The sequence below is a fragment of the Coturnix japonica genome, chromosome 3 (assembly GCF_054131305.1).
Source record: "Coturnix japonica strain WE chromosome 3, WE-NBRP24, whole genome shotgun sequence".
Lineage (NCBI taxonomy): Eukaryota > Metazoa > Chordata > Aves > Galliformes > Phasianidae > Coturnix > Coturnix japonica.
The window spans coordinates 76,207,997-76,231,386 of NC_140665.1; the positions used below are offsets into that span (position 1 = coordinate 76,207,997).

Sequence of the window (23,390 nt, forward strand, 5' to 3'; positions counted from 1 at the left end):
ATTTCTTCTCCCTTTCTTTCCCGTCTTCCCATGAGCCTACCTAAAACAATGCAATTATTCAGAAAGGAGTGTTAGACATGTTGTTATTTCAAAATCCAAGAAAATTCCAGGAGTAAAACAATGCAACTAAATATAAAAACAGGTGTTCATGAAGTCTGCAATAACAGTAGTGAAATACTTTTATTCTTAAACAACATGGAGAATTTTAAATTGCAATTGTTTTGACGATAGCCACTTACAGTTTGTATAATCAAGACAAATGGTTATCCACAAGCTCTGACTATCATGCAGGAAACGTTATTTCTAGAGATTTTGTTACAGAAATACTGGAGAAAATGAAAGTAGTGCTAAAATACTTCAGCTATTTTGTCATTCTCATACATCTTGATCTCATGAACACAAACCACCCTCAAGAAACACTTTCAGTGAAGACCATTCTGCAGAGTGCATCACAGTGTTTTTCCTGCAAGCAAAAAAGCCCATACTGATGTGTAAATTGTTGCAATGAGATAAAAGACATGTTCCTTTTAGTAACTGCTATCATATTTTATGCAGCCTTGTTGTGAGGCATCCTTTGACTTCCTAGTCCTGCCCAGCAGTTAATTCAGTCACACGCTCCTTCTCTCTCACTACTATTTCATAGCAATCTCTAGAAAAACTCAGTTTTCTGGATGTCTGGGGATTCTTCCTGCCTCTGGTTCACACCCAGCTGCCTGTGGGCCATCTATGGTTAGCACAGCTCTCTATTTGGCATAGTCAACATTGTCATGGAAATGAAAACGCCATTACATCTTGCAAGAATATCTCCAGGTGTTCGGGGTACTGGAATTCACCTCTACTTTGTGCCAGGAATTCACATGGCATCTTATACAAGGTAAGAACTCTTTTCCTTGCATGTTTTTCTGTTCTTCCCTGTGTGTTTTCTTAAATGTTAAACTGACAGACTTTTTTCCACATTCTGCCTCATCAGATTATTTTGGTGCCATTTTGCTTGTAACTTTGGATGTGCCAAGAATGCTTTTTGTGAAGATGCTGCTTTAGACTGATGCTTGAAAGAGTGAACAGGTAGGCCTAGCTGTGTAATCCTCTCAAGCAATATATACAATAGCAAAAAAAGTTATCTTTAAATTGAAGATGAGGTTGAATGCAAAAGTTTCAGCGGGCCAATGTTAAGATATGACAGGCTTAAAAAAAAAAATAAAATTCATCATATATTCACAATTAAATCACATAAATTACATACTCAGATTACTACAGATATCCTGAAGAGTCTGAGGGAGTATAGGATAGCATAACATGGCAACTGGTAACAGCTAGTTATTGTTTCTAGACACTGAAACTCCCAAAGAACAGTGCTCTGGTTATTTTGGGCTGCACCGACCACAGTGACCTTTTAATGGGCACAATCATCCCTAAAGCATCTGGTCCAAAATCATTATCCATATCACTAAAAATGAAGCACATACTTAAAATAAAACCAGCAGGGTCTTCTCAGTGAGATTCCTTCCATCTCTCTCTTACTTGTTTCATAGCAAAACTATGATAAAATCAAATTGCGTAAATCCAAGATGCACCAGAAGAATAAAATAGTCCGAACTGCGACCTTCATTCCATTAATTCTACACTTTTCAAACTATGACATGAAAAAATAAATGTATTCAGTGTTTAAATTTTTCTTTGCAAGTCTGAAAGTGCTCAATTGATGACAAAATTTTAAGATAGTTAAGATAGTTAAAGATTAAACTTTCTAATTTTGTTTTTCTTCTTCTCTGTTTTTAGGTCTTTGGGTCAACACACTACTCGAACACAGATCATGCGCCTTCTGTGCTATTTTACCATTTTGCAAACTAATAAACTTGTCTGATGGTCCCGTGACCTACAAAAATTTGTTCTCCTGCTTTTTTTTTTATCGCACGGTAGTGGAAAATGCAGGAATTGAGGAGGAATTTGGAGGATCCTTTCAGTTCTGAAGGACTGGTGGCATAACTTTTCGGAACATGTTTCTAATAATTATAAAGTAAAATAAATTTAAAAAATAGTATTTCCAGCTTTGGGGTCTCAATTTAAGGAGTTCCAAAATCAAGTCAGTGGCAAGGAAGAGTATGGGTGGCATTTAGATGGCTGCTTCTATACCATTCCTGCTTTCTAAAGCTTTAGGTTGTTTTCACACAGTCTCTTATTTAAAATTCACTGTGTATTTTTGCCAGTTTAACTGTAGAGCCATCAACAACTGGAATAAGAACTGTTAATCCACCTGAATCTATGGTTTTAAGCAAGATGCTTTTTATCCAGATTTGACTCTGTTTCTTTGTAAAAGCATATTCATATTTGCAAATTCACTGCTTCTTAGTTGTTTCTCTGTTTAATTCATTAATGCAAATACCATACGAGATCAGACATCTCAGTCTAGCATGGTATCTTACATAAGATATATTTTTTGTGATGTTAAAGGCTAGCATTTTAATACAGTTTAGCTTACAAGAAACGGTAGCCACAGCAGCCTTGGGCAATTTTTGTATGTCTTCACTGTAAAAAAATTAAAAAAATAAAAAAATGGGATTCACTTAAGAGAGAGGAAAGGGAATTCTGTTTTCATTTAACAGCAGACCTGGCTTCTGGAGGCTTCATACAGACAGAATGACAGCTCTAAAAAGTAAAAAGACAAAATTAGTCATTAATTATGTACCTCAAGATATTTGCTGTGACCTATTAGGTTAATGATCCTCTTCCCCTGTTGTTCTCTTAATCCTCATCTTATTTGAGCCTCAGTTAAAAATGGAAGACCTTGAACTCAAATTCAACACTTTACCTGTTTGTTTGTATAAAACATTCCTGCATCCAGGGAATTTGTGGCATTTCAATATGCATAAAATATGTAAATTTGAATTCAGCTCCTTGCTGTACTGTTTCACTTAATATGTGCATCAGCAGAGCTGTCCATATGGAGATTTCTTACTCTGATTGTGGAATGTTTTAACTGCATACTTTTTTCTTTGTTAGTTATTTTCTTCAGTTAGCTTGGTTACAAATATCTCCATAAAAAGTGTTGCACTCTAACTTTTATATACAAAACTACATGTCAGTGGACTTGTAAAAAGTGTCCATTTCCAATATGAAATGTCAGTGCTTATTAAGCTCATGAATGAAATGAAATGCCAGGTTCTCCTGATGTACAACCTTCTGGGCATACTTATTAATGCAAAGCCACTAGAAAACCTTTCAATTACAATTTGAACTTTTGCAAACAGCAGTTCTTTATTCATGGTCAATTTGGAGGCTCTTCCTCATTTAAAATATATAAGAGAACAAACTAATTAGACAAAGTTGTTGAAATGGCAATTGATTTTTTTTTTCTGATAAGTAAGTTGAGCCTATGCATTTTAATCCTCCAGCGGGGGAAAAATCCCTCTGCATATAGCTCCTCTTACAAAGATTTAGTACAACAGTGCACTCTTCGTTTACTGTTTACGTGTCTTTGCCAACAGCACTCTAATTTCATATATAAAACTATCCTCAGTACACAATGGCCCTGCCTTGTCCATATAATACATAAAACACCTACAGTTTCCATTGAATAGCTTTACAAGACTGTAAGTAGTAGCTGAGACCTAGAGTTGAGTTTTTTATTACTGATGGTAGTATTTAATTCCATGGCATTGTTTAACCCTCAGTGTGGTTACTCTAGGAGATATGTTTGAGTTCAGCACCTTATTTCATGTTCTCTGTGGGTTTCATACACCAGAATGATATGGTTGTAGAGCAAACTGTGCACTGAAATGAAGTCTGCTGAGATGAAGAATACCTGAACCTTCAGTGTTCATGCTTTTAAACGACTCATAAAATAATTGCCTGTATATTTTCTGTCTTTTTGTTGTAATAATCTCACTTTAAAAAGGCAAACTGGATAACGAGTTACCACTAATTGCTCTGTGAAGAAGTAGTTTAAGTGTGCTTTGAGTTCTATTTCAAAATAACAGATACATATATCACAGAATCACAGAATTGTAGGGGTTGGAAGGGACCTCTAGAGATCATCGAGTCCAACCCCCCTGGCAAAGCAGGCTCCCCACACCATGTCACACAGGTAGGCGTCCAGGCAATATATATGTGTATATATATAAAAAACAATATTTTATATGCAAAAGAGTCTTCTGGATTCCAAATATTTGGGTCATCTTTATGTTTCAAGAATATTTTTAACTAATACTGATCTCATCTCAGTCTCATGCAGACAGAGGAAGAGCTTGGCAAAACCTGTTGCAAATCATTTTACTGCTGTTTTCAATACGTCTCTGTGTGAGCAGTAGTATAGTACACAGTGCAAAAAAACGAAAGGTCAGAGACCCTGCGACTCGTGCTGTGTTGCAGTGAGTGCTCAGCAGGATTTTACATGAACCCATTTCCAGTCATGTTGCAACAGACTTCCGTCATCTCCATGCTTTATCACTCTCTCATCTGGAGAGAGAGTGACTAGGAGGCAGGAACTGGCAGCATATGAGAACTGGTGATTCATGCCCCAGGGGTCAACTTGTTGTGCCCTCAAGACCTCTTAAGTTACCTTGTTTGTAATCTGAAGATATTTATAGTCTATGTATAGCTTATATATATGTGTGTGTGTGTATGTGTGTGTATACATATATAATATATATACATACGTGCGTGTCTACTACTCATATAGAGCTGTATTCCAAATCTGTAGTATATGTGTGGTTATACTTTTTCACACTTGCTGCAGCTTTGCAGCTGTTTCAGTACCTATTTCTCCTGAAGTTACATCTTCCTCAAATATAACCCAATAACTCCATCACAGCCGTATGCTCAGGTATATGTTCGCATGTTTTCCTTGCTCTGTGGAGCCACTGGTTCATCCCATCAGTAGATAATCCTGCATTAATGCCACAAGCACTAATGCTAAGAGATCTTTTCTGGGTTCCCTTAACTAATAAGGGACTCTCACTTCTTATCAGCATCACAAGTAATGACAAGAGCTTTGTAAATGGAGAACATCACCTGGTTTGTTTTGGATTTGTTTACCTAATCTGTCTGTATCTTTGATTACACAAGAAACATAAGGACATAAGAGAAAAGCATCTCAAGATCCCGATTAAGCACTGGGGCCTTGAGCTGTAGTGTAGCGTTTAGTGTTTCATGATCCATGCAGAACCCTGGACCTGCACAGCACTTTGCTCTTCTCTTCTGGATAGTCTCTAGGATTGCAAGGATGAAGGCTGTGGCCCTCTTATTATGTTTGCATCCATTATTACTCATTACTTGTTAAAAACAGCCTTAAAATACATTGTGCTGTCAGCCAGATATTTTTATAATGGAATAAAATTTGCACTACTTACAGATACCATGACTGCACAAATGGAAACAGCTGCTGTCATGGTCTTTCCAGAATCTCTTATCTGAAAACTTCTGGTTCAGCCTATTTGGGTTATTTCTGAAACGATCTCTTAAGAGTTAATTTTCCTTCAGAAAACAAAAACAAATAAACAAAAAAAAGTAGAAAGCTAGATCTTTCCTATTCAGAGCATATTAAAAATGTACAACAGATGTAAAAACGAAGAATTAAGAGGAGCACTTCATATTTGATCACAATTCTGGTGTTCTACAGTAAAATGCTTGGGACATTCACCAGTGTTAGAACTATGCTTGTCTACTGGTAGAGTCTAACTATAACACCATGAGAACTGTTTTCCTTTCCAAAAAAATTCTTAGTTCTTATCACTCTCAACACTCAAAGATGCCAGTGAACCTCAGTAATGCTAAGAGGAGCTGAAGGAATTGATTTAGACAACAAAAACTGTGTAAAGAGAAAAACTGAGCATCTGATGATCAAAAGATCCAACATACATTTGCACGGTCCTTTATTTGAGATAAGTGCTTCTCTGGAGTCTAAAATGGAGAAAAGATGACTGACTGGCTTAGAGGATGCACTTAACTGTTAGATGTTCCTTAGAAGTGCAATCAGTAACACAAAAGATGTATTCGCAAGATTCCCAAAGAGTGTAAGGCAGAACCAAAAATTAAGTCTGGCTCTTTCACAAGCACTAGTTAGTTGCATGGCCAACTTAGCAGAATGAGGCTACAGATTCCTAATAAAGCATGCTAGCCTCACCCAGAGTACAAAAATGTATGCTATATCAATAGAGGAAAGAATGATGAAAAGGAAGCAGTGTTTCAATAGTGGCTCTATAGAAGAAAAAACCAAACATATTAGGCAGATTAATGTTTGACCAAGTCATTCTGTCTGCAGGGAGGAAGCAAAGAGCACGTCAAAATACTACTGTAAACAATATAGGCAGCAATCTTACCTTAAGGTTTTCTTTACTGAAAATAAACTTTTTTTCCCCTAAAAACAGCAATACAGCAGCAGTTCAGTCCTCATTCATTCAGAAGCAAAGAAGCCGAAAGGGACACAAAGACCTTCCATGGGCAACTATTTGTGGAATATTTGTCATCTCTCTTGGTGAGGGTTATTCCCAGTGCAAGCAATTGTTCAGTTCCTTCATTGGCCCCTGAGAGGAAGAAAATAACAGAATAATTCATTAATTGGAGGAAAAATGTCCTATCAGGAAAAGGACACAGCTATAGTAGATGTCTGTGGGATAAAAGCCATCATTTTCTGTAAGATTATGGCAGGCAGGTAGCTGAAAGCCAGTTTAAGAGTTTCATCACACTTCAGATTTGGATTTCAGGTACATCCATCACAAAGCCTAGCTCCATGCCAAGCCTTACTGGGAACCTCATGAAAGTTTAGCATCAGGGTCAGACGGTGGGTGGCAAATGATTTCTTAGGGTTTGAATTTGTTTTCACTGCTGCTGTTGTCTTCCAGGTAAATCAAAGGAGATTACTTCACCATTTTGCTTGGAAACATTTTATGATTACTAGCAACTAGTAATAACCTCTAGCAGAGAGGGGAGCAACAGAATGACTCTGGCATAGAACTGATCCAAGCAGACAACTCAAAGCTGCAATCTACTCTTTCTGTCAATATAAACTGACAGCACAATTATACGCCTTCAAAACAAGACTGCATTAGGAATTGCTCTGGAAATACTTACGGGGTGTAATTATTACTTAAACACATCACCTACAGAAATCTCATCACACAAACATGTGGATAAGGTGTTTCATTCCTGTAGTTCTTCTTTGCTGATGGAAATAGCATTTTCATGTTTAAGTAGCATTAAATCTTCCTTTTAAAAATGCTTCAATGGAAATACCGCATAATGTTGGCTCCATGCTCAGGGTTTGCTATGCTCATTTTTGAAACAAACTCTTTGTCTTTCCCCTGTTTTTCTGCAGCAGTGAAGACCATGGATGAACTAGAATCATCAGGTGATGACATTCTGGTTACAACCAGCACTTACAAAACGTTGCCTTTCCTTATTGGTTCAAGCGATCTCTTTGCCACGCAGCCAGAGGTCACTTTTGCAGCAGTGCTGCCATCAGACCAAACTCTGCCACCCACAGTGACCAGCCCATTCTACAGCCACTCTGTTGTCATTGACCAGTCCCCCGAAGTACCAGACACCACAATGCCAGCAGCTGCCAGCACTCCTCCTGACCATGCAAGTACAGGAGTGCAGGACATTGCTGCTGAGTTGGATGGCGTTGGTGCAAAGAGCACAGCAGTGCTGGATGAGGCAGAGCATGGCAGTGGCTACATCTCAGTGCAGACAGATGAGCCTGCAGAAGCCACCCAGGCTCCCACGCTGAAGTATGTGACCACCAGCTCCATGACAACAGCAGCCAAAGGCAAAGAGCTTGTGGTTTTCTTCAGCCTGAGGGTAACAAACATGCACTTCTCCGACGATCTCTTCAACCGGAGCTCACAGGAATACAAAGCTCTAGAACAACAGTTCATGCAATTGGTGGGTGAAGAGCAACCTGAACAACACATGGCAATAGTCAGATACAGTTTGAAAACAAATGCACATCTGTCATCACTAAATTACATTAATTATTGCTCTATAACTCAGGAAGAACAGCAACTAGCTTTATGCCAGAGTTGTACCAAGGGGTTCTGGCAAGGAAATTCTGCCAGTTGGCTCAGTCAGCCCTGGAGGGCACAGTATTTTGGACCCTGCTGCAGTTCAGTCTGATAAGCAGCACTATTAAGGGACTCATAACCCTGAGATGTTCCCTGGGTGTGAAAAAGCACTCTATGAACTCAGTTATTTAAGTATTTACTTGTTCAAAGGACTCCAGATATATGCCTTGCATGTTATTATTTGGCTTTAGCTTAGATTACTTCAACAGTTCTGAATACATCTAAGACTTGTGTCTCTATGCCGAATTTAAAAATAGCCTTATAAAAGATATCATAGCTTAGCAGAAGCTAAGCTGGTGATTAAATATGGATTTTCTTTATGGGTACAATAGGGCAACAGGTCAGCTCAGTAGCACACCTGTTTTGCTATGTCCTAACCTGCCCAGATTGAACATTTGAAAATAATTACCGTTGGCTTTTGAGCACAGTGATATTTTTTCCTTCAGATGAATAAGTACCCCAGCTGCCATGCATTTCAGTACAGGGAAAATTACAGCTGCCCAACTCAATACATTATTAAGAAAGATGCAAGAGTCCCAAAAATATCAAAACATAAAAAAATGAATTTAGTGGTGAAGTTTAGCAACTATATTAAAATTGGAGAAATAAGCATGCCGTGCGTGTACTTGGTAACTAAAAGCAATTAGAAGAGAAATGTCAGCATCTAGACATTGACAGTAAGGTAAAATAAAAACCTCCTTTTTGTTTTGCAGCTACTTCCATACCTTCAGTCCAACCTTACAGGTTTTAAGCAACTGGAAATACTTAATTTCAGGAATGGAAGTGTGATTGTCAACAGTAAAATGAAATTTGCCAGAACAGTGCCATATAATATCACAGAAGCAGTACATTGTGTTTTGGAAGACTTTTGCGACGCTGCCGCCCAACGCCTCAATTTGGAGATTGACAGCTACTCCCTGGATATTGAGCCAGGTAAGACTATGATACTAAGATTTATGCTAAATCAAAACTAAGTGGGTTTGTTTTTTCCCCAAAAAAATTCTACAGCTTTAGAAAGATTCAATTTTTGGAAATAATTACATTATGAATAACCTACTAGTGAGCTATCAGGAGTAATACAATATATAAATATATATATAATCTTGCAGATTCAGCTATCTATAGATGCACTTCCATACTATAGTGAAATGCTGAGCAGAGATGTTGGTCTTTGTACATACACCAGCTGCTTTTCAGATCAAGAGCCAAGTACAGGGAAACAAAAATTAGGGCTATGCCTGGGTGAAGACAGGAATGGAAAAAAAGAAGTTCAAGTGCAGTTCACAGGAATGATTCATCCAAATCTTTTATCTGAGTAGGTAAAACATCATTTCTGATGATTTTTTCAATGTAAGAAAACCATTGCTTAGGACATCATTAAATCTATCTTTAGAGGGCCATAGATTTCAGGGCAGAATGAAAATTTCTAGGAATACTAGGATTCTACAGATACTGTCCTAAATATTACTAATAGATAGCTATCTGTGGGTTTGTGATTCCAGAATCTCTCCTGACTTAAAACCTTCCATTGTCATAAAATAGTCTGAGTTGGAAAAGACCTTCAAGATCATAAAATCCAGCCATCTACCTGACCAACCAAGTTCCTATCTCTAAATCATGTCCATTAGTGCCATGTGCACAAGTGCCTTAAATACCTCCAGGGATGAGGACTCCACCACTTCCCTGGGCAGACTGTTCCATTGATTGACCACCCACGCCATGAAAGAATTCTCCTTGATACCCAATCTAAATCTCCCCGAGTGAAACTTGAGACTATTTCCTTTTCACCGGAGAAAATAGACTGACCCCTCCTCGCTGCAGTCTCCTTTCAAGTAGTTGGAGCAATGAGTTCTCCCATCAGCCACTTCTTCTTTAGAACAAACAGCCCAATTTCCTCAGCTGCTTCTCATAACTTTCTTTCTAGTACCTTCACCAGCTTTCTTGCTGCTTTCTGCAGATATTCAAGATACGCAGTATCCTTCTTGTAGTGGGGGCCAACACTGAACACAACACTCAAGGTGCCAAGTACAGGAGAACAATCACCTCTCTGCTCCTGCTGGCAACACTATTTCTTGTAGAAGCCAGAATGTCATTGGCTTTCTTGGTCAACTAGGCATGCTTCTGGCTTGTGTTCAGCTGGCTGTAAGCTAACACCCTCAGGTTCTTTTTCTCCATGCAGCTTTCAAGCCACTCTGCTCCAAGCCCATAGAGCTGCATAGGGTTGTTATGACCCAGGTGCAAGACCTGCACTTGGCCTGGCTGAATATCCTGTGACTGGACTAAGCCCATCAAACCAGACTATCCAAGTCCCCCTGCAGAACCTTCCTTTCCCTCAAGCAGATCGATGCTCCCACCAATTTGATGTCATCTACACCCATCTTGTTACCTCTATACAAATACACACATAAGTCTGAACTCTGGGCTACTGTAGGTTTTCTGCTTTGGTAGTAAATATGGATTAAATCACTTCTAGAAATTCAGCATATTTCCATATGGGTGTTTGATAGCCCCACTGTATTTTTACTTTGTGAAAGGGCAGGGAAGTATAGTAAATGAAGGTAATGCCAGCAGATTCCTATTTATTGTGAAAATAAGAGCCATCTAGCGGTAAGAGTGTTACATCACAATGAAATGCTGATAGGAACTGACAGCCCAAAACACACAACCACACTCGACAGCTTTTACAGCTGTAAAAAGACTAACTACATCAGTCATAAATAAGTAATAATAAACTGCGATGTAGCAGGCTTTTAAAAATATCTGCACTCATTTTGGTTTTTGTCAGATAAAGAAAGTGAAAACACAGAGAAAGTTACAGAGCATGGCAGGTACAAAGCCCAAAACTTTATAAAAGGGAAATGAAACACCAGCACCAAAAATGACCCTCTAACACAGCAGTCTGTTTGTGCCTAAATCATCCAGTTGTAAAGAAACACTGATACCTTCCAGCTTCTTAGCACTGCAGGACTGGAGCACATAGAATTATAGAATGGCCTAGGTTGAAAAGGACAATAATGATCACCTAGTTTCAAACCCCTGCTACATGTAGGCTCACAAACCACCAGACCAGTCTGCCCAGAGCCACATCCAGCTTGGCCTTGAATGCCTCCAGGGATGGGGCGTCCACAGCCTCCTTGGGCAACCTGTTCCAGTGTGTCACCACCCTCTACGTGAAAACCTTTCTCCTAATCTCTAACCTAAACCTCCCCTGTCTTAGTTTAAAACCATTCTCCCTTGTCTTATCACTATCCACCCTTGTAAACAGCCATTCCAAGTACTGAAAGACCGCAATGAGGTCTCCCCGGAGCCTTCTCTTCTCTAAGCTAAACAAGCCCAGTTCCCTCAACCTTTCCTCATAGGAAAGGAGCTTCAGCCCTCTGATGACCACATGCTGACCACAGAATCACAGAATGGCTTGGATTGGAAGGGACCTCAAGGCCCAACCCCTTGAAATGGGCTGAGCTGCCCCCTATCAGCTCAGCTGCCCAGGGTCCCATCCAACCCGGCCCTGAACACCTACAGGGATAGAGCAGATTTTTGAGTGATTCTGATTTCTACAGACCAGTTGTTAAACCAGATTCTTCACCACAGCTAAAACAAGGTGCATAAACCTCCTTTGGAGAGTCCAGGTAACTCAGGACCTGCTGTGCTTGTAGCCCTGCTCCTGCCTGTCCACCTGATCTCATTTCCTTCTCTATTCTCGCTCTTCTTCACACGATCATTATTTTTTTGCCTTACTGGATTCACACATCTTATTGAAACAGTGTGCTGATAAAAATAGAGTCTGTATCCCTTGTGCCACTTCTCATCTTCTGATTTCTATTTATGGGTTTCACCTTATGACACGCACGAAACCACCTCCAGGAGACGAGGTCCTTCTTACAACTCCATCAGCACACAGCTGGGCTGAGCTCAGCCTTTAATGGGTCCTTTATACGTTTCCAGGAAGAAGCAGAGAATGGGGAAGGAGAACAAGACTTCTGTGACAGCTGAAGTCAGGGCTCTGCACTGCCTCTGATCTGGGCCTGCCCAAGGCCCAGTGTTTAATCTCAAAGAGGCTTCTCTTACTAATACTATATATATATATATAAATAAACACGCAGCAAGGTTTCCCTATGCTAATGCACGTATTTTCTGTGGACAGTGCTGTTATTTCTAGCTTGCAGTCTACATAGTGTTGTGCAATACTCACTAAGCTGATTCCTTCCCCTCATTATGTAAACAAAGTATCTGTTTCAGATGATTACAGCAGAAACTAGTTCTGACACATATATAAGATGGTAGCACAGCATCTTTGAGTACAAAACAAGTGCTTTAAAGTAAAAAACAAGAATTGATCAAAATATTCAAGTATGAATATTTTGTCAGCGAGACAAAAATCACAGGATGGGGTAAACAACTGTTCAAGCAAACATAAGCTTGCATGCTTGTTGTGCCACCCAGAGAACAAAAATGTGTCCCCTTATGCCATACTATACCCCACTAATATGCACAGGCATGCACTGTTTTCTCTGGCTGCCACCCAGCTTGCCAAATAACTTGGAGGGTGACATCTCAATGCTCCCATTAATGATTTACCCATCCTTTACAGCTGATCAGGCAGACCCATGCAAATTCATGGCATGTGACGAATTTTCCAAATGCATAATGAATGAGTGGACAAAAGAGGCTGACTGCCTTTGTAAACCTGGTTATGCAAGCCAGGACGGATTGCCCTGCCGGAGCTTGTGCGAAATGGAACCACATCTTTGTGACAATGGTGGGAAGTGTGAGTTAGTTCCAGGAAGAGGAGCTGTCTGCAGGTAAATAAATGATGCTTGACTGGAACTCTGTTAATGGACCCCTGGTTCTATTCCATGAACAAATGGAGTTGAGTATGTACTTTCAACAGCATAAACTGTAGTGATAAGCCAAGAGCTCAATATTCAGACACTTCAGCTAACACTGCTGGCATTCATTTTCTGCAGTAGGAGTCACAGAAAAGAGAGTTCAGCACAGTGTCTTGCAAGACAGGCCTTAGCGCAGCAGCACTATTACAGCTGGGAGCCCTTCATCTAATGGGATCCTCCTAAAAGCTCTACTGCAGTAGCAAAGCACAATCCCACTGCAGAAAATAATGGCTTCCCACTTCAGAAAGGTCCAGGTGCAGAAATTACCAAAGCAGTGGTTGGAGTAGTAGAAGTATTAAAAGTAATACACAAAAATTTTGCAAAGTACATAGACCAGCAGCTTCTGCCTATTTATGCAGTCTGTATAGTAAGTTCTGACCTATGTGGAAGCATCTGCTTGTGAATTCACCCAAACCACACTAGTTTTTCCAGCAACTGGAAACCCTCTGTTCTCATGAAATAGAATAATCTTCTGCCCTGCCTTGAAGGAAGCTCTTTATGGTGGAACTTTTACTTCAGACCCTGCTAGTCAGATTAAAGCCACCAGTAAACACAATATAGGCTTTAGAGGGATGTTCAAGAATAATTCTGAAACACACCTGAACTACTAAGGTGCCAGAACATGAATGTTATTTGACCTTCATTAAGTCAGCAAAGAACCAATCTGCGGCTTTTTGCTTAATGCTCACTGTCATGAACCTAAAGAGTATTTTCCTTCCTCTGTTATGAATCACATTATTTCAGACAGATACATAGCAGCTAACTGTATTGTGAATATTATACTTGTATTTAATTGCATGTTCTCCTTTGTTTTCATTTGAGGTATTCTGCATTTTCTGCCCTCAAGTTCTGTATATTTGTCTCTTCCTCTCCCCATTTTAGATGTCCTGTACGCAGACACAAGTTTTACCAAGAACAGCGCTGTGCAAAATTTGCTCCAGAACCCACACAACCCTTCACTTTTAAACTTCTCGTTCTCGGCTCACTGAGCCTTGCTTTTCTTTTCATCATGTTAATAATTAAGTTAAGAAGAAAAAGCAAAAGAAACTCTAATTTGGAGTAAGCGGCTCATGATCTTTTTCCTCACGTTTCAAAAAAAATATTCCTCTTTTTTTTAATTATGCAATTTGAAACTTACCTAAACAAAAATGTTCTGCGTTGTAGAAGGCCCACTCGCAGCAGCCGCAATTCAGAACATGCTGCAAGGATTAACTCCGCTTTTGAACACGATGAAGCCATAACTAGCTTTTGCCACACGGTTTGTAGTGTAAGTGCTTGTGCCAGTAGCTCCTCAGAGACCACTGACCGAGAAGCATTACACAGACTTGAAAACACAATTCAGTACGGAGGTAAAATGCATGGAACTTCTCTCCTTGCTCCTCAGCACATAGCACCACTCAAATAACGGGTCCACCTGTATGTCTTAGCTCTACAACTAAATTAAATCTGATTTTAAGCTCTTGCTCAGCAATTTCAGAACTAAAAATACTAATTTGTGTATTTACTTTTCACATTTTCTGCCATCTTTCCTAATAGAGCACAGAACTGCTTTTCTCTTCTTTTGCATGGCTTTGGTGCTCCAGTCTGTCCAAGTGCCTTCTGTAAATTATTGAGTAAAATAACCTTTTCTTTCTTCCCCTCTCCAATGTCATGTTTTAGGTCACCAGACCAGTTTACAAAGCCAGGACTGACAAGTTAGTCTGTGAAATTCTGCATTTCCAGCATCCCACAGACAAAAACCAAGGTTTGTGATTATTTTCAAGAGCTTTAAACTTCTACTGTTTCCTCTTGGCAAGTGTTACCAGGAAGCCTCTCTTAACTAGTTCAAAAAATCACAGAATTATTAAGGTTGAAAAAGATCTCTAAGATCCACTAGTCCAATCACCAGCCCGTCCCTACTGCGCCCACTGACCACATCACTCAGTACCACATCCATAGGTTCTCGAGCATCTCCGGGGATGGTGACTCCACCAGCATTCCAGGCAGCCTGTGCCAATGCATCACAACTCTTCCTGAGAAAATTTCCTAATATCCAACCTGATTTCTATACAGAGAAAAGCTCATTTTTCTTTGGAAGCTTAACAGGACAACAGCAGCAGTCATTTAAATACGAAGAAGGAAGGAACACCTGAAATGAATTTGAAAGTTCAACAGAAACGCAAACCAAAGGGGAAGTTTTAATAGGAATGACAGTTTGTTTAAAAACACTGCTTAGTGCAGTGCAAACTGTTAGAATTGTACTGACACAACTCTCCCCAAGATCTGGTCACAGAAATGAATTCAGTTGAGAAATGAGGCAACTACATGGAATAAACAAAAAATTAGAAGTATTTGGCCATTTTTTTCACCATAAGTTCAATATGAGTATCCACTTCCAAAGCTTTTGGCAAGATAAGCTTTTAATGATTGGGAAAAAGATGACAGACAAGGGGGAGGAAAAACAGATGTAGAACACAGCTTTTGTGAGCTGAAACTAAGAGCAACACTTCAAGATCACTTCCGAGCTCCTTTTGGGGGTACGATTTTAGAACAGAATATGGCACTCCAATCAAATTTTCAGGAAGAGGTGGATATCTACAATTTTTAAGCCAAACTGAAAACGGCAATTTTATAATTTTGTTTTGCTTTGCACTGCAATGTGTAAGAAACATGTTTTGTGTCTCTATGAAGACCTGGCTCTTCCTTTTCTGAGCTCAGAAGAGAAGAAATGCTTGCAAGAGGGTGACAATGGCAGACAGCACTGTGCATGGTTAGCGCACTGGGAACACTGCCTGTCTTGCTCAGCAAGCAGCGATATGAAAAAAATAAAACAACTGTGAGTCAAAGCAGAGTGTGATAACAAGCTAGAATGCGTGCATTCAAGAATATGGGTCCCTTCAGAATGAAACAGCAAACGTCCTGAGAAAGCAATCCTGTCGACCTGATTTCTCTGCTGCCTACTTCAGTGTGGCATGTGCTCTTTGTTCCTTAGAGATGGAAGGTGAAAACATGAGTTCATTCAAAATGCAACATTTCTCTTGTAATACCTCCTGTCCCTATCAGGGACACTGCTGCATCTCCTTTGTTCAGCCAAAAGGGTGCAGAAAAGTAAGACACTGCTTTCAGCTGAAAGAGTATTACCCTCCAGCTGTCTGTAACATCTATTGTTTTGCAGTTGATCTGTCAAATGCTATTCTACCAACGTAACATTTATTTGTGCTCATACACGGCACTTGGGGATGAATAAGCTTCAATTTCAATGTGTTATCTGGCAAAACTCAGTAATGGATCTAACCCCAAAGACAAAAAAGAAAAAGAGATGGTACTAAATCCAATTCACAGGGATACAGACGACTTATTTTGATGCAGTGCAGATCAAGCTTGATAGTCATTATAGATTCCCCCTCAGAAATATACAAAATGTCATTCTTTGCTCATCAAAACCGCTGACTGTCATGAAGCATCATCCTCTGCAAGAGCGACTCTCAGCCACCAAGATGACTGAAATCATATTTGAGTAGAAAACAAAGACTGCCATTTATTTTATTCTCATGTCAGTCACTTTGATGATCAAGCAGACAGTATTCTGGATTAAAATGATAAGACAGCACTGCAAGTTTGAGCACCCCATCAGTTTCACAGGTCAGTGTTTCATTATCGCAATCGTGAGACCTGAAGTACCAGAGATGGATGAGCTGGACTCAGTTCACGAGTACCAGACATTAGGTTTCAGAAACACGTGAGTTTGCTTAGCACTGCAGCTGCTCTTACACCAAACCAATGCTGACGAACTAAACATCCCAAATTGTAATTTATTCCAAGTGTGCTGTGATTGTGAATCCCGTGGACCCTTTAGCTAAGGCTTCTTTTGCAGAATACTATGCTGAAAAAATGCTCACAAGTACGCCCTTATAAACAGTCAGCATAGTCAGTATAGTCCATATTTGTTATTCACACACAAACACAGCATTGTCACACCAAGGACAACAAAATCATAATTCTTCTCTATGATTTAGTATGTAAAATAACTTCAGGTGTAGGACCAACTTAATTCTCCTTAGAAGGAAGTGGAGATGATCTCACATAAGATTTAAGTGAGTTCCTCACTATGAGCAGTAGTTAAATTACGTATTTTGAAATTCAAAATGCTTCTTAAATACCTTATGAGAATTTCTTTTGCAGGTATTCAGAATAAGGAGGTCTGCATTAATCAAGACTGGAATTCAGGTGGATAACATGTAACAAAAAAAATCTGAGGATTCCTAATGATGCATCACTTTCATATCAGTACACATTAAACACGTCGTGTCATTACAGAAAACAGCTCGACCTCGTTGATCAACTATTCGACCATGTCTAAAATTTGCCTGGTAAGAAGTAACCTGTGTTAAGGTGCATGCACTCAGCATACAGTATGTATATATCTTAATCCTACCTGTAAGAGCCTAGTGCTAGAAACAGCTTTTTCTCAGAAGTGACATTTTTTGCAATACTGTATTATTACAACCAGCCTGGTAAAAATGCAGACAAAACTGTAAAGCAGACCCACGCCATTTTATTAACCTTGCTTACACACACTACAGCAAAGCAAGTGGCAAACATGGAAGTAAGAGCTGTCAAAAGTAACGTTCTCAACTCTTACCAAAGGCTACGTTAAAAGCATTTGGGAATGTTTCCATCCTCTCCTTGCAATACTCAGACCAGAAATTACACAGAAGTTGTAGTTGTGCTTAATGGCTTCCCTGAATTTAAGGTTCTTGTGTCTCTGTTAATATATGTATACATATGTATGTACATACTTCACCAGTTAATTCCTGGTGACAGATTCCCATCACGGCTGAGGTTGGCAGGGACCTTTGGTTCACCCGGCCCAACCCCCACACAAGCAGGGACCTAGAGCAGGGTGCCCAGCGCCACATCCAGGCGGCTTCGGAAGAGCTCAGGCCAACTGTCTAATCCAAGCACTTCAGACTTTCTGAATAGGTGAAATGCTTGTAGTTTTCTTCATCCTTTAAGATCACGGGATTTACATTCCCAACTACCTAGGAAATAAATTACAGTCACGCACAAACATACTTTAAACTCAGTACATACCAATCATATCAGGTTACTGTTAGTTTCTCTAGAAGAATCCTTGGCAGACAACGAGTGCCCATTAATTATTTAATAGGCTTAACAACTCATGCTCTATGAATCCATAATCCTGATTCAAATAGGAGCATTACTTTACCTGGAATATCTTTGTCTTGAGTATATTCATAGATGTGTGCCATGCCAGTGCTGTTTAACGTTTAGGCGCTGTTTGCTGCTTGGCACAAATCAGAAGTTGTACTTACAGCTCAAAGTGAGCTTCTGCAAAGTTCATGGCTATACTGCATGACAGCTCCTCATTCAGATGTGAAACTTTCATGTATTCAGGACATAGCTGATTTCAGTTGCAATTCTTTCTAGCTCTCAGTACCACACAGTTACCACAACAAAGAATGAACCTTACCTTCTTATATGTCCTTGACAGTGTTTATAAATTCCAAATGACAGCAAAAACAGGTCTCCTTACAAAACCAACAGAACTGGTGATTATGTACAAATGAAAGCAACGCACCAAGAAAACAATTTTAGGATGTTTAAGTGTGCCCCGGTGGCGCAAGTGGTAGGAATGCCGCGATGCAACACCGGAGGCCCTGGGTTCGAATCCCCCTTGTGGCGCAAGTGGTAGAAGTGCCGCTCTGCTACACAGAGGCTTGAATCCTGGGGGGTCGGACTCGATGAACTCTAAGGTTCCTTCCAACCCACACGAGACTATGATACTATGATGAAGATGATCCCACAGCTGAAATTGTATTTTTCCTTCCTCTATTTAACTAGGAAACACTTCAAAACAAACCACTAAAGACACCATTTTACACAGTAACTTCAATATGAAGCTCACTTCAAAAATACTTCTTACATGGCGGGGGTGATGTCCCACGCCAGCAGTGTTAGCTTTTTACAATTGCTCATGTAAGTTAAGATGCATTAAGAATGCTAAAGGCATTCTTTCCTTCTTCTTTTTTTTTTTTTTTTTCATTACAAATGTATTTTTGTATGTGTTTAGCATCTCTCTTTCCATGCCCATTATTATTAGTTTAAAAAATAAGTAATTTTAACTTGTGTACTTTAATAATGATTGTTCATAACTGCATTTATCACTCTTAACTATTAATTACCAAATATATTTGCTGGATGTAAGCCTTTTGTATTTCAATAAATTATAATAAAACCATCTCCTTGAAAATTTTTCTGGGATTGAACTGGTATTTAATCTCACACTAAGGTGCATCACATTATCTGAAACATGATATTAAACTGTACTTTAACTGTAGTTCCAACCACAGCATAAAGGTACTGACACAAAATTACACCTAAAAACTATCAAAGCCTGAATTTCTTCAACTGTATTGAACTGAAATATAATACTCTGATTCAGCCCACGAAAGAGGCAAGATTAATAGCCTTTTCTTCTTTTTTCTTTAACTCCAAAACTCTCGCACATATATACACAGCATATCCTAACTAATTTCACTAGTCGCTGTTAAGAAAATGAAGTAGATGCAAATGGTAATTAGCTTAGAAAACAATGTTTGCACTGATTACAATAAAACTCTCACAGTACAGCAGCAAAGTTTTAAAAAAAAATATTGCAATACAAGGATACAGGTTTTAGCACAGAAGACTTTCTACCCTTCTTATACCTTAATTTACTCTTACTTCCTCCACTTAACTTTTTTAAAGCAGCAAGAGAGATACAAGTGAGGTTTCAACATGGAATGTATTTTATTTTCTTTGTTTAGATTTTCAGTACAGTATTAGGAGGTCATTTAAATACCTTAAAAATATTTCAGGGGGAAAAAAATCAAAAAACAAACAAAAAAAAACCCAACTAAACAAGGGCTTCAATGACAAAAAAAAAAACCAATCTCAACAGTGGGTAATAGGCAAGTATGTAATGACCTTATGATCCTTAAGTAGCACTCTCTAGACTGGTTACTAGTCAGGAACGTAGCCCAGTGATTCTCTTCCTCTCCTTATTTTCTGGAGTGTTTCATGAAGCTCTCAACTATAATGGGCAGCTGCACTGACAGGCAGGAGAAAATGGTTATACAAATGAGGCATACAGAATCTCATTTTCCTTCAAAAACAACTCTTTTCTATTCCACAGAGCAATAGATCAAAAGGGCATTAGATAACAGCACAATCCCTAAGACCAGAGACTGGTTCCAAATCATCTGACAGCATCACTCTCTGACACAGTAGATAGACAACAGAGAAAAGCTGGAGAAATAGATGAATATTTTTCATTTGGAAAAAAAAAAAATAAAAATTGTTGCACAAAAAGACTGACAAAAACTAAAGTTGTATTGTTTTGATACAGAATGAACAAAGGCATGCTACTGTGCGAACTAGAATACCCTGATTTATGGAATGTATTTCTCAAGCACACTGCTCAACCAATGCAGAGATGGGGAATGCGTAAACTGAAAACATCCAGCCACCAGTTCCTCTTCCACAATATTACAGTCCATTTTATTTCCCTCACACTTAATATTCATTTATCATATAATTAACACAAACAATTCAGGCAAATAGTTTCCTTCCAATACCAGTCTGTAGACAACTTACTGTCAAGAAACAGCTTCAGCCAAGGAAATACTGGCATAGTGAAAGGAACAGACTGGAAAAATTACGTTAACAATTTCATTTAGAGTTCCCCACAGTTACGTTTACAGACGTTTATATATACACACACGTACATACTTAAGCATTTAAGTATGTATATGTATATATACATACACACAAACATATGCACACACACTTAAGTACTGAGGTTCTTTACTTAGTGTTCAGTCTCATTACGATCTGTTTTATAAATATAAGCTGAGCCTGAACATGATAAGTCAAGAATTCAAATCCAGAGAGAAATAAATATAAGACAGGGCTTCTCAGCCCTATCAATTCAGCGATTTTCTTCTCCTTGTGTCAAATATAAGGTCAAAGTTTTTGCAGTTTTAAGTTTCTGGAGACTGAAGTTCTTAAACCTTCATTCCAAATTCAATAATGCTTCATAAGAAGTACATTTAAAGTCATGTAATATTGTATAGATCTGCACACAAGTTGCAGTCAACAGTATGATTCAATTCTCCTTTTATCATCCGGCCAAAACTTACTGCTTCAGTGAAGGGGGCATTTTCAGCAAAATGAAAACACATTTGCCAGTTTGCAATCACAAGATCAAAAAGCAGAATGGGTATGCAATGGAAGTTGAAGTTCCCTGTCATGGCAAATTCATACAGAGTTAATGTATTACTCAAATACCTTCACATGTATTGCAGTAAGGAGTGCATTTGTAATAATATTTAGACATATGCATGCAAGCATAATTTACGGTCAGCGAGGACATACACATCATGAGCTTCATCTGTGCTACAAAACTGTACCTCCTGGAAGTCATTAATGATACATTTATGTAGTTATAAAGTTTATAAAGGTTCAAAAGGTTTCAAACATTGTAAACTGAAAGGAAATTATTTTGTACTGTGAGCAAGCTCTCAATTTGTAGAGCAAGATTTCATTTTTGAATCAGGTTGAATAAGTAATAGAATATCAAGTTACTTATTATTTCCAGTTCTTAACAGAAAAATAATATATAATGAAGCCTACTTTGTTGAAATAATGGCCAGTGTGGTGAAACAATCACATAAGTAAATGGGATCCATCTTAAAACTGAATGAAATTAGTAATTTTTATCCACAAAATCTCTCACTGCTTAGTTAAGGAACTGTTACAAGCTAGGACACTGACAAAGACATTAAGATAAAGATCAGTGTCTGAATGACTATAATATTCTAGTATAGTAAAATTTGTAGCTAATTCTTTAACATGTAGATGATGCTTTATGTTGATGGCCAAATTTTTAAAATATCTAACCAAAGGTACAGACTTTGTGCATCTCATTACAATTAAAATAAACAGGTCTCAGTGTTATGTTACATTTCCATCCAGAAGGTGACCAGATTTCCCTTATGCTATCCTTATCTGCCTCCAGATACAAGTCTTGGACAATTTTGCATGCTATATTTAAATTACACTACATGGATAAGTGAGCTGCCCAAGAATGGACATATTTTCTTAAAAGAAATTTGGTCCCAAGAAAAAAAAATAAAAATAAAAAAATAAAAAAGCTTTGTATTTAAAGAAAAAATAAGGAAAAGAAACAGAAATAAGTGGTATAAGCTGTAATGAGCAATATATTATTTGTGTACAATATTACTCAGTATCAACATACATGAACTCTCTTCTCTGAATGCACAGAAAGAAAAAAAAAGAAAATGTTTCTCTTAAACCAAAACAGAGAATGCAGTAGGAACAGTAACAGAACAGTAACAGAAACAGTCAGAAGTTATGAGTCTGAAGTATAGAAGGATTTCCCATCACTTACAGAGAAAGTTAGCAAATATAGACACTAACCAATTTTCAAATCAGGACATAAAATATCTCAGATTATATAAAAGTACACTCCAACTTCTCCAGAACAGAAGTCAAAGCTAAGGCCCCACAATTCCAGTTATGAGATACAGCATAAACTCTTGACTAGGCCACCACTTAAAGCCCATTATTTAGTATTTTGAAGAGGCAATTTTATAAAAAGATGGTTGTGATGCCATTCTTTGTACTATGTACCCAACTACTGATAGATCATTTAAAGTTGCAGTAACAGAAACTGCTAAGAAAAATGCAGTGTATAAACATAGTGCTACAACCTACACTGACTGAAAATTCTTCAGAGTTCTCATAGCTAGTAAAGCTGACTACACAAATTAAATATAATAGGGTACAAATTAACAAACCACTTGATTAATAAAATCTGTTCACTTTATATTAAACATCTCTAATATGATTATAGAACATTTACGCCCTCTGTTGCACAGAAGAGCTCTTCCCTTTGTATCGTGGGCAAGGGTTCTCATCTTGAATGCTACTGTGCAAAATGACCATTTATTTATTTCAATAGGTTCTGCAGCATAGCCGTAGCATATGTAGGACGAGCTTGTCTGCTTTCAATTGCACTTTGAAGGTACTGGATACCTCCACAGCGCTCCCAAATTTCTTCAAACTGTCTCGGCAAAATTTCAGCACCTCGCTTTCGAGTTAAACCAGTCTCTTCAAGATTAAGCTCACACATATCCATATCATCCTTACCTGTAGATGTAAAGGGAAAAAGAAGAATCTTTGTAAAACATTTACATCATTCAAAGGTCACATTGGCAAAATTCATATTTTCATTAAATTTATTTCCTCAGTCTGCTCTGGTTTGTTAATAGACTTCATAGCTTATAAAGGAACCAATCTTCAAACAGATTTCTACTCACCGGATGGAAAAGCAATGTCAGAATAAACTACTTTGAGATGCTTAAATTGTCAAAAT

General features: G+C 38.5%; 2 protein-coding genes across 12 annotated transcripts in view; one reads left to right on the forward strand and one right to left on the reverse strand.

Annotated features, from left to right (window-relative positions):
• IMPG1 (interphotoreceptor matrix proteoglycan 1) overlaps positions 1-19,202 on the forward strand; it is a 52,042-nt gene extending 32,840 nt beyond the window's left edge. For 2 of the 4 annotated variants that reach the window (XM_015859062.3, XM_085543729.1), the window contains 5 exons: positions 7,313-7,881; positions 8,774-8,993; positions 12,652-12,862; positions 14,609-14,693; positions 17,111-19,202. In XM_015859062.3, coding sequence (XP_015714548.3) covers positions 7,313-7,881; positions 8,774-8,993; positions 12,652-12,862; positions 14,609-14,648 — 1,040 coding nt within the window. In that variant the 3' untranslated portion in view covers positions 14,649-14,693; positions 17,111-19,202. Of the gene's footprint in view, positions 1-643; positions 886-970; positions 1,066-1,779; positions 1,877-7,312; positions 7,882-8,773; positions 8,994-12,651; positions 12,863-14,608; positions 14,694-17,110 lie in introns of those variants that run through there. The other 2 variants (XR_014944877.1, XM_085543730.1) reach the window with 2 other exon arrangements.
• Positions 19,203-19,717: 515 nt separating this feature from the next.
• Positions 19,718-23,390, reverse strand: part of MYO6 (myosin VI) — a 93,320-nt gene continuing 89,647 nt past the window's right edge. For all 8 annotated transcript variants that reach the window (XM_085543728.1, XM_085543725.1, XM_032443538.2 and 5 more), the window contains one exon: positions 19,718-23,164. In XM_085543728.1, the coding sequence (XP_085399854.1) occupies positions 22,965-23,164 (200 nt within the window). In that variant the 3' untranslated portion in view covers positions 19,718-22,964. The remainder of the gene's footprint in view (positions 23,165-23,390) is intronic.